This window comes from Bolinopsis microptera, chromosome 7 (assembly GCF_026151205.1).
Source record: "Bolinopsis microptera isolate Bmic1 chromosome 7, MBARI_Bmic_1.0, whole genome shotgun sequence".
In the NCBI taxonomy this organism is placed as follows: domain Eukaryota; kingdom Metazoa; phylum Ctenophora; class Tentaculata; order Lobata; family Bolinopsidae; genus Bolinopsis; species Bolinopsis microptera.
Genome location: NC_087078.1, coordinates 11,088,107 through 11,100,331, shown reverse-complemented (window position 1 = coordinate 11,100,331; position 12,225 = coordinate 11,088,107). Strand labels below are relative to the sequence as shown.

Here is a 12,225-nt window from a genome sequence, read left to right as displayed (position 1 = left end):
TTTTTTTTCCGTATTTCGGTATGTTACAAATAAAGGACATTTGTTTCTATAAAATTGCACGGCCAACCCCAGCTATTCTCATGGCCAATTAGTGACGCCAAATATACCGTTGTTTTCACCATATCGGGGCGTAAAATGTGCCTAGAAGACCACCTACTGCACAAAGGCATCTATAATTATAAATACAATAAAATCTGAAAACATACCTGAGCCATATTATGTTCTTTGATCTTACTCCCAGAATTAGAAGCTTTGTCAAAAGTTTACGAGATTATAAATGATGTTCAGATAAGGCATTTACCAAGTATGTACAACACAAAAGTGCAGTGACCGGGGTGTCAGTATTTAGCAGCTGGTTTATCTGGCAGAACTATACAGAGATATGAACCTTCTTCCAACAGCTGAGAGACCAGAGAGTCGCTAATACGTTTTTAATTTGCCATATTTCGTTTGTGACGTCATAGGCCCGCCAGAATTAATCAGAGTAGTGTCCAATACAACAACACGGGGTCTAACTTAGCACCCACGTATCTCGAGTGGCTTTGTAATTGGGTGACATTACAGTTTGATGTTGTGATAACCAAAAATATTCGGTTTTTCAACAGAAATATCTAAGTTTAATAAATAATTCTAGTTTGACATTCTTAAATTCGGTTATAATCTTCACTTCTATTCTATTTCTGATGACAAAGACTTGTTGTAACATTCTGATCCGTATTTCTGGTGTGACGTCACAAAATTAATCAGAATAGTGTCTAATACAAATTAATACGGGGGTCTCAAGTAGTAAGTCAAGGTTGCAGACGTAGTATCAGGCTGAAATGCTCATCCTTATTCTGAACTGGGAACTGTTGGGTAACAGCCAACAGAATGAATTTTTGAACCACAGCTAGTGGCGAGATTCATTATTTTATTTGTCTTATTTTCTACTTTACTTAGCACATGTCTAGGTAAGCGGTGGGATTCTAGTGAAATGATGGCAAGATCAAAAATTATTTATAGTGCTGTTGAAACCATAGAAAGTACGAAAAAGTTGATCTCTAACAAAAGTTGGACCTGAGGTGATGAGCGTTTTTATTATCTGGTGACAATAAAAATAACCAGAACCACCCAAAAGTGCTAAAAACCGCTTTTCTTTACCTTAAAAGACATTTTTACGTTCGAATTAATTTTATGGGTGGGGTTTGAACAAAACTAAAATATTCAAACCCCTCTATCAATCAATGTAAACCTATCATATCACTGACAATCAATCTGATAAACACCCATTTTATTGAGGAGAATATTTAATACAGAAAACGGTATCGAAGGGCTCGGCTCAAAACATAAAATATATTCACATAACACACATTATAAGCATATATGTATCACTCAGCATTACGGCGACAAAAAGCACTTAATGTTACTCTGAAGAAGGGATGGTTCAATTGAAAATGAGAGCTGCAGATACAAAAACATGCGGTAAGCAACCACATACATACAACTCGTTCAAATCAAATCTATCGACCATTCATGATGGATTTATTGAATATAAGATATTGAGTCACTCATCAGCCTCAGAGTCAGATTCACAAGACAGGATTTGTTCTAGGGAGGCGAGTAAGCAATGCCTTGATTGCTTTTTGAGGTGGATCTATTTTATTAGTCATGTCACAATACGTGGGTTGTGATGTGATGTCAGGACTATCGATTATAATATTAAAAGCCATGTGGACGCAATATTAGAATAAACAATACAAAAAGAAACTTACAGTCCGATTATAAACTGCGTTCATGCCCTATCAGTATCTCAAATTTCAACAATTTTTTTTCGCTCTGCGAGAGTGCGAGCAGCAGTCACTGGTTGATATGTTGTATGATTATGAGCAGAGCTAGAAGTAGAAACGAGTTGGAATAAAATCAAGAATTCACTGTGTTTTGCGTAGCACAATTAATGTAGAAATTGTTTTAGAAGTAAAGCCCAAAATCCAGCTATCATTCACACAAGTTCGTGTCGTCGATATAACAGAGGATAATGTCCATAATTTGTTAATAAGTTAATAGTATACGTTTGTTAACTGTCCTCTATTTTGGGTTCTTTTATAACAGCTTTGATGTTGGGACACTTAAGACACTATTTTATAAAATTTATAAGGTTTAACTATAGAAGAGGTGACAGTTACATCAATAGGTTTTTATCACAATGCTGGCAAGCATGACCGTGCCTCTTATATTCACAATACTATTTACCCCCTTTACTATTTACCCCCTTTACTATTTACCCCCTTTACTTTTATAACCCTTTATTATTTTTCGGGCATTAAGACTCATCGAAAGTAGTTCAGCAGGTATATTTAAGTTCAAATCATTCTAATTCAATGTTAAAGATGACAGGAACAAGAAATAGTTATGTGGAGGTTTTTAAGAAATTTGCGCAAAATACGCGCCAGCATGTTATACGAAATTCGGTAAAAAACCCAAAATTGCCATATTCAGGTGCCTTAAAAACCATGTTAAAATTGAGTTAGAGATCTGAAACTTTGCAGGGCGTCTAGACGTTGACCAAATCGACTGTAAAAAAAATTTCGTGTTTCAGGAGTATCGGGAAATGGGTTTTCTGGAACCCCTGTTTTACGATAGATTGTCGTGATACATATATTCAGGGATAGACGCTTTGCCAGTCAAATGTAGTCAATTGTAGCCTGAATTTAAGTGTCCGGAGATTCAAAAGTATAAAAGATACAGCAATTTCCGACCACAGGTCTTAAAGATAATTGTTTACACTTCAGTTTCAATTATATCAAAAAATAATTTAACGTCATCATCACCACTTGATGACGTCATCAAATTAAGTGTTTTTAAAACTTGATTTTTGACAAAATAACAACTTTTCAAACTGATTTTACACCATTAAGGAGTAATTTTATTCAAAATCTGAGGACATTTTCATATTAGATAATTGTTCAAGCATTCTGAAAATCTACCGGAAAGTTTCCCTACTTTGCTCCTTCATAAAGATATTTGCCATTGAAGTTAGTGCTTTTTTGAAGAATTATTTTATAAAAACGTCAATTTTGCGATTTAGTATTCTCTGGTGTTGGGCTATCCCTTGGGTTGTGGAGCTCAGTTCTGCTTCCTATAGGTATAAATTGTGTATTAGGATAGTTTTAAAGTTAAAAATCTAAAAGTTGCACACGTGGGGACACGCCCAAATTGATTAAAAATTGCTAAAATCACTGAAAATTGCTGTTTTTACCATTTTCTTTAAACGTTGGTGTGCCGTTGTGATTACAGTTCTTCTTGAAATACTTTGAAACTTTGCATGCTTATCAAACTATATATAAAACACCAACACGCAAAAATTTACGGCGATTCAATATTGGATGCGCACGCAACGTCCGCTCATAGTTTGCACGTGCGAAAGGTGATAATTTTGCTCATTCGTGATTTCGATTAAATTCTGCTTTACCACGATCACAGTTCAATGTCATTATATATAAATTTAATGCCAACTTGAATGAGTATAAAGTGGCAAATTCAGTCAGTGATCGACCGATATGCTTACCCAAACACAAGGAAATGTTTTCAAAGGAAAAATTTCGAAATCGTTGAAACTTCCTCCTTATTAATGAAGATATCAGTTTATATTTCGACTTTATAAAGTACCCTGACATTAATCAAAAAGCGATGATATTTGACCAAAACCCATAATCATGGGTAGAGTGGACCGCTGCCAGTGTCTCTCTTTCCCAAACAAAAGGAAATGATATTAATTTGATTGACCGTTCTCAAATGCAAAATGATACCGAGAATGAAATCGGTCGCTCGCTTTTCCCATTCATTCACGGCTTACGAATTGTAATAAGTTTCGATTGATTACATCAATCAGATGCTGTAAAAATCTCTTTGGGTTGCGTTCGGGTCGATACCTAGTATTTCGGGGTAAGGGTGGTAGTTATTACTTATTGAATTAGCTGAAGTTTATTGAATCTTTTTTGCCGAGTACAGCTGCCTTTGGGTAGTTCTTCTTAATCTATTACAATTGTAAATGAATGGGAAAAGCGAGCGACCGATTTCATTCTCGGTATCATTTTGCATTTGAGAACGGTCAATCAAATTAATATCATTTCCTTTTGTTTGGGAAAGAGAGACACTGGCAGCGGTCCACTCTACCCATGATTATGGGTTTTGGTCAAATCAACACTTCATAACTGGAGAAAGGAGCTGAAAAGGGATCCTGGACACAAAACCCGTATGTCGGTTGAGCACTAGGTCATTGTGAGAGCTCAGAGCCACAGCTAACAAAAACTCTAAGTTACTAAAAGCAGCACGCATATTTATATTTATAGGAACATTAATTCTAACAAACAACAAAGCTTGCGGCCCTGACGGTATCCATGGTAAGATACTGAAGAACTGTGCTGGTAGTCTCGCTTGCCCACTTTCAATTTTATTTGAGATATCATATAACTCCGGTATTATTCCAACTGAATGGAAGCTGGCTCACGTAGTTCCGGTTCACAAGAAGGGTAGTAAGGAGGACATTGAGAATTATCAGCCGATTTCCCTAACTAGTCTTATAATGAAAACATTTGAACGCCTTATTAAACAGGAACTCTTGAATAAAACAATGCATCTTCTTGATGATAGACAGCATGGATTTCTTGGAGACAGATCTTGTACCACAAATATGATTAACTTTATTGACAGTGTCACGCTATCCCTCAATGACTGTTCGACTATAAGTGTAGACATCATTTACTTTGATTTTGCTAAAGCCTTTGATTCTGTAAATCATGATCTTATTCTTAAGAAACTTAAACTCGTCTTTAATATTGAAGGAAGGCTACTCAAATTCCTAACCAACTATCTTAGTGAACGGGAACAATGTGTTTTAGTTGATGGTAGACATTCAGAGATCAAACCTGTTTTGTCTGGAGTTCCTCAAGGCTCCGTCCTAGGTCCCATTCTATTTGTCTTATTCATAAACGATCTTCCCATGAGATTAAGTTCAGGCACAAATTTGGTACTTTATGCTGATGACACGAAAATATGGAGTCCTATTAAATCATACAACGATTATTGCACACTTCAGAATAACATAAATGAACTTAATTCTTGGAGCATAGAAAATAAGATGCGATTCCATCCATCAAAGTGTAAAGTCCTCTCTATTCCTGGAAAGAAATTCAGCAGTAGGATATTACCTATTCCATTTATCAGATTTCAATATTTGCTCGGTAATACTCCCTTAGATTACACCAGTACGGAAACAGATCTTGGAGTCGTTATAAATCAGGGCTTTCGTTTTGAAGAACACATAACTAAAATATTGTCCAAAGCTAACCAAAAATTTGGGCTGCTGAAACGCACTTGCTCATTTGTCCAAGATGAGAGACGAAGAAGAAATTTATACCTTGCACTTGTTAGAAGTCAATTTGAACACTGTTCCCAAATCTGGCGTCCATTTAATAAAACACAACTAGATAAGATGGATGCTTTTCAAAAAAGGTGTATTAAGTGGATTTTTGATGAGGAATTCACAAGCTATCAGTCCTTTGAAAACTATACTTACAAGTGTCATCAATTGAAAATCCTTCCTCTCAGCAAGAGGTTTGAATTGAATGACCTGACCTTGTTTCACAAAATAGTCAATGGTGTATGCACACAAGAGCTTCCTAATTACTTACAACTATACAAAGGAAGCACACGCTTAAGATCATGTCACCATGACAGCCTAAGTTATGTAACGACTCTTGTTCAAACACAGTGTTATAGCAGTCTCCTTAAGAAATCATTCTTTTATCGGACACATCTGCTCTGGAATAAACTTCCTCTCGAAATAAGAGACCATAGCTGTCCTGATATCTTCAAGGCCAAACTTAAGGATCACCTATGGTCGGAAATGCTACCCACAGATCCAAACGATAGTCACGCTGAATTCTACCTGTCTGATAATGATTAGATGCATCTCATTTCTCCCAATGCCAATTCTCTAATCTAAAATAACCGATCCAAACTATTTAAGGGGTTAGGGGTGGGTTGGGTTGTGGGTTGGGTTTTTAAAAGTATTGTATGATATAATCTATTTCATTAAAAAGTTAACAAATTATTAACATTATGATATTTTATGCACGCTGTATTTTATTATTGCACAATCATCTCTATTACTATATATCTTACATTTATATGTGTTGATTGTATGAAATGTTTTGTCAGGGACCATATTTTGTAGGTGTAATTTTTGCACGAACTACGTTCTGGTTTCCCGTCATTATAGTACATAGAAATCACTTTTTGACCGTGTTATTTTCATGCAATTACATTGATGTATGTACTATTTTGAAAAGATTTTCAATAAAAAAAAATGGCGTTGTGCCTTTGTTACAGGGGGCGTTTTCGTGGTTATTTTAGGTATCTGAACAAAGTTTCATGACAACTTAGTTGGAGAAAATTATAAGTCAAACGGGTTGATGTTATAACGTACAACAATGATGAAATCGATTTGCAGCGTAAATTGCACCTAAATGAGTAACTGATAATAAATAATTTCAAATTACAATAATAAAAAGATAGTAAAAATTCGGCAACCGATTATTTACCGTTGAATTAACATTCAGCAAACCCAAGTTTAAAATATCCAGTGGTTATGTCATATCTAGCAATATCTAGCAATATCTTGTGCTAAACCGGTCATATTATTATTACTAACATATTCTTTTTTACCACAAGTGGAACCATTCATTATATCAGGCTCGGTTCAGAATATGATAATATATCGAACCATAGACACCAAAAACCCACTCTCATCTCACTCTCATCTGAATATTAAATGTTGCTAGATTATATCTGCTAAAGTTCGTCCCTACGGTGAGGTGTATTAAGGAAGGGGTAGTGTCTGACCAGGTGGTTGTGGATCTGATCTGCTGTGCTAGTCTCAATATCAACTCCTTTTATATCCTGAGAAAACATCAGCCGTTACTTATAGTCAGAGAGCATGAGGAATGACTGATAACTGATTACTAATATCATAATGAATCCATCATGTATAAAAATAGCTGTCTTGCTTGCCAGCGCTGTGAAATGGTGCACAGGATTAAACCTCCACGAAGGCTGGTACATGATATTTGAGATAAACGATTCAAAAGTTCGGAAATTTAATCGTACAGGGTGGGCCAAAAGTCAGTACCCATACGTTGGCCTTAATAGCTCCGCCGTGTTTTATATTTGAGAGCTGTTGCTTTGCAGATGGCATACTGTACTTACTGGTTCGAGGATTCCGTCGTCAAAATTTGAAAATTCGAATATTTTAGACCACGCCCATTCAATATTAAAACACCTATATTGTTTTCTCTGAACATGCTGAACGCCTAATTTTTTCAGAGACGGTAGACTATTCAATGTTATGTTGCATATGATCTGAAAACATGAGGCAAAACGGATTAGAAATGACGAAGTTATCAAGCATTTTCTGTATCTCGTTAACAATATTGACTGGGTGATTATGTGACACCGTGACACGACACCTTAATTGGGCACCCTTAACAATTCCCATAATGTTTAACGGGGTAGTTAACGGGGGCACCTTATCATGTGATTAGGTAAACCAATCACCTGATCACACGTAATGAATAAACTCGTTATGCTTCATATCTCGGTCATCTGAGAAGCTACAGTTCTAATTCTTTCAGGACAAACGTAATTCGAATGGCCAAACACAATTCAATAACATTTAGCTTGATCCGACCATCCAAACTATCAAATGAATGTGAAAATGAACCTCCATTTGAAAAAAATGAACGCGAATATTTTTCGAGTTGACAAATTCCTCGAACCAGTGGTGGTACTAAGTCATACCAGAAAGAAGTATTTAAATTGGGCACTCAGTGACTGAGCTATAAAGGCCAACGTATGGGTACTGACTTTTGGCCCACCCTGTATATTACCTGAGGTTGTCCAGTGCCTCCGGGGTAAAAGTAGAGTGTAGGGAAGCCGTTAAGTTTAGCTTGATAGCACAGGTTATAGTGCTGGTTACAGTCTACTTTACCAATACCTAGCCTCTCTTTTAGTTTACCAGCTAACTTCTCCATCTCACCAGCAAATCTGTGCCAGGTTAGCTTTTAGGTTCTCAAAGGATATTTTAAAAACCTAATCTAACAGCTTAATTTTAGAGACATTTTTATTTATCTATTTATTCGAATTTCAAGTGAGATGTTAAATATCAAAGAAATTATCGTCAAAGAATTTTCTAAATCTCGAGTTTTTCAGCTCCGTTATAAACCAGATTTTATTAATTTATTAAAATTTCAAGTGAGATTTACTACATCAAAGAACTTATTGATAACTAAGGTTTTCTACCTTTGGCACGGTCCGCATTTAGGCGTATAGAACTCCACTAGCCAAGGACTTTTGGACTTGAGTACTTTATCTACAAAGTTCTTTGGAACCAACGTTTCCTGGGAACGGATTTGTATAAATAAATAATAATAAATAATAGTAATAGAACTATGTTTACAGTGCACTACAATGTAGAATGTAAAAGTACTAAAGGGGTATCCTAAGAAGATTCTTGACCTTTTGGTAGGAACGGATTTGTAATATGTTATCCGGAATATGATTTATTTGCCGCTATGATAATATGATGATAAGACTATGATAATGTGACGCGAGAAGTAAGTTCAAGCTCTGGTATCATGTTAAATCGTGTTCTAAATTAATAACACTCGGGCTCGCCTCATTTTCTGTAGACAAGTATTTAATCAACTCCATAAGCTTATCGTGGGGAACTTCCTTATTTCCGCATTTTTAATTTAATAGTTAAAGTAAGCAACATGCATGAGAACCTTATATTTAAAGGACGCAGTTCCCAGTTTTCTGTGATAGTTGATAAAACGATAAATAACTGAGTTATATACAAACGGTTCGGCTTTTCAATTCGAAAGTTTCGAACCAGTAAAAAGACAATGTCATAACATTTAATTATCACAAACATAGTTACATCATGTGTCATGAATAACTGACCGATTTTAAAAGATTATACCACAACAACTTACCACATCAGAAGGTAGATGAGGCATGGCCCAGCCCTGCAAGTCGTTTAGTTGACCCCATCCCTTGTACTGAGTGAACTTTCCCCGACCCTTACTCCCAGCTCCATATACTTTAACTGCTGGATATCCTCTTATACCTTCTAGTTTACACACCTGAACTACCAGTGTGTTAGGGCATGTTCTTTATTTTAAAGATAGATAAGGAAACACATTTCAAACTTGAATTCTATTTCTATTAGTTTTGTGTTATACACTTGTCGATACAGGTTTATATTGCGTAATAGGTCATGAATTACAAGAGACATAAGTTTGAGAATATTGTTAACCTGAGTTTCAACAGTGCAGTCAACTTTAGCAACAAACACATTCTCGAAGTGGTCTAGAGATTTAGAGAACTTGTTCCAGGTAGGTGCTAGTTGTTTACAGGGTCCACACCACGGTGCGTAGTAGTCCACAAACCAAACCTGAAGGAGACAGGTTATAAATATTGACATCGCTGTGCTAGAGCTAAAGTTCATCTACATTTATGAATTTGTTCTACACCTGATAAGGATGGGTCAAAATGATTTCAGTGACAGCCGGACCAGCTTCAATTCTTCGAAATTTTGACTTATTCAAAGGAGAAAGTAAACGAAATGAACCTCATCAGCTTTCTTGTTGTTTATTTTGATAATCCATTGTTCGTAGTCCAGCTGTATGACCGGAGGATTGAGCACATCTTCTATAAATTGTAATATTTCCTCCTTGTTCTTGTATCCGGAGGTGGTGTGTGGTTTACTGGAGTTGTACATTACTGTTGTGGGGTAACTGCTTACAGACATCTGAGGAGGAGGGGGGGTTAGACAAGTTAGATTTCACAACCAATGCTGTACCTTTAAACTAAATAACTGAATACCCGTATCTTGTGGCTAACTAAATAACTAAATAACTGAATACCCGTATCTTGTGGCAGAAGAACTGTACACTTCTAAATTAACTACTATGACTATTATACTATACGTGATAAATCTAGACAGTTTAACTACTAAATGAAACGTCTGTACCGTACCCTTTGACAAAGTTGAGAATGTGCAGCACAATCCACACTGCCAAACACCACTTTAGGCATATCTCGTGCAGCTTTGCGGACTTCAGGTAACAACCGCATACATGGTGGGCACCAGGGCGCGAAGAAGTCAACCAGCGAAGTAGTTTCTGTAATGTGAGGGAAGTGAGCAGGAGTTAGCTCGATTAGAGGGGATAACATTGCTTCTCTGATGAAGATGGCCATGTCTGCTGCGTCTTGTCTTCCTGAGGATGGGTGAGCGTATAACGTAGGAATATCTAGCGTTATTCTCGTTTATTACAGCGATTAGGGATATCAATACATTGATCAAACTGAAATAATCTAAGAGAGAAGAAATCACATATTCTAATCTACAGTACAGCTAGCAGCTGTATAGCTAGCTACACAACAGCTGCCCCCCCCCCCCCCCCCCCTACAGTACAGCTACGCAACAGGTTATTAGTAAGATCAATGATCACAAAAACTGACAGCACATTTAGCTACACAGAGGTTTAATGAGAAGGATTGTGGTTCAGATCGCCATGCACACTTTACATTGATTAAAACCTGTACTAGCAAATTACGATTGACACCCCAAAATGTATCTTTGTCGCTGAATTTTAATAAAAATATGTCAACCTGTGTTTAAATTTGGCAATTCAAGCTTTTAAGTAATGAATATAAAATACAGATTTGTGTTATGGAATATTGCTCACCATGGTATCGTTCGTATCCTCCGTCTTTCAGTACAAAGAGAGTAGGATATCTAGTGACAAACATGTCACCACATAGTTTGGAGTATGTATTACAGTCTACTTGATATGGCTGAAAAATATTTGAATTTATGGATTAGATTTTGAATTTGCTCATCTTTTTAATTAGACGACGAAATTATACGAGCAAATGACGGAATAACAGCCACAAAAAACTGCGAAAATCGGAGCGAAACTGTCAAAGTTACGTCAGTAGCGGCTCATCCCCGGAAACGTTAAAGGTGATAAATTTGACGACGTGTCCAGAATCGGTGCATAAAACGCGCGCGCGCAAAATCGTATTGACTGGCGGTTTGCGCCGAAGGGTCAATGCAAATGTCATCGCGTGGTCCAGTTAACGTATTTTGAAAGTGTGTCAGCATAATTAGGCCCACTGAGCTATTTTAGGCAAGAATACATTTTATAAAAGCTTACTGTGATTTTGGTGAAATAAAGCTTTATATCTGAAACATTGTGTATTACCCACGTACCTTTTGGTCCTTGAGTTGACCTCCCAGTTTGATGAACTCCAGAGGGACACCACTTTTACTAAATATAACTATCTGTGGATCTATGTCAGCTGCCATAGCTTTATCGTGCAACGTCTGAAACAATGGACATAACATTGAAACCATCATCGAAAAAAATTATATATTCTACGTATGATAACTCTTTATTGTTGATATGTAAAACTCGAGCCACGTATTCAAAAGTAAAAAGTCCATTTTAACTGAAAATATTTCTCACATCAAAATCATCTTCAGTGATAAGGTCAGGCTCCGGCAGATTTTTGAGCACAGTGAAAACAATCTCTTGCGTAACCAACGTGTCGATTTTCTGAAAAAGAGATATTGTGATTCTCGAGATGTTCAATGTTACAATATAACATTACTAGGTACCCGCTAGTTGAAAGCTTTGTTCTTGCGATATAATATTATGTGTATTTCTCTCGTATTATTAGCAAAATGTGTTCTCAGTAAACGGTTCAACTCTATGAAACTAATAACCTCCTTGAATATCCGGAAGATAATTACATATTCCCTAACTAATTCCAATATAACGAATTATACACCACACCACCCACTAGTATCTCATAGTTCCGTCTTCCTAATTAATATAGGTGTGTTGAGTAGAAAACACATCATATTTAACTTACCACAGCATCTTTAAGAATAGTAGCAAGGCTCATGGTAGGTTTAGCTCCCTGAATGAAGAGTAATCCAGAAGATTCTATGGGAAGTAAGTCACATATCTTAAGATTCTCGTCACATGACACGTACCCAACATAGACCATGTTTTTAAGGGAGATGGATACTCTGTCTAGAGATGAGCGGGACGGACAATCTGGTGGGATACAACAGTTAGTGTTAAATAACCCCATGTCTACTAAACAGTAAAC

General features: G+C 36.4%; 1 protein-coding gene across 1 annotated transcript in view; it reads right to left on the bottom strand.

The window, feature by feature from the left end:
• Positions 1 to 6,420: 6,420 nt before the first annotated feature.
• LOC134818872 (dnaJ homolog subfamily C member 10-like) overlaps positions 6,421 to 12,225 on the bottom strand; it is a 28,575-nt gene continuing 22,770 nt past the window's right edge. The window contains exons 7-17 of the mRNA XM_063828568.1: positions 11,983 to 12,170; positions 11,574 to 11,663; positions 11,318 to 11,431; positions 10,791 to 10,899; positions 10,078 to 10,319; positions 9,671 to 9,850; positions 9,356 to 9,493; positions 9,033 to 9,182; positions 8,338 to 8,435; positions 7,926 to 8,082; positions 6,421 to 6,939 (exon numbers count right to left, since the gene is read on the bottom strand). Coding sequence (XP_063684638.1) covers positions 6,832 to 6,939; positions 7,926 to 8,082; positions 8,338 to 8,435; positions 9,033 to 9,182; positions 9,356 to 9,493; positions 9,671 to 9,850; positions 10,078 to 10,319; positions 10,791 to 10,899; positions 11,318 to 11,431; positions 11,574 to 11,663; positions 11,983 to 12,170 — 1,574 coding nt within the window. The 3' untranslated portion in view covers positions 6,421 to 6,831. The remainder of the gene's footprint in view (positions 6,940 to 7,925; positions 8,083 to 8,337; positions 8,436 to 9,032; positions 9,183 to 9,355; positions 9,494 to 9,670; positions 9,851 to 10,077; positions 10,320 to 10,790; positions 10,900 to 11,317; positions 11,432 to 11,573; positions 11,664 to 11,982; positions 12,171 to 12,225) is intronic.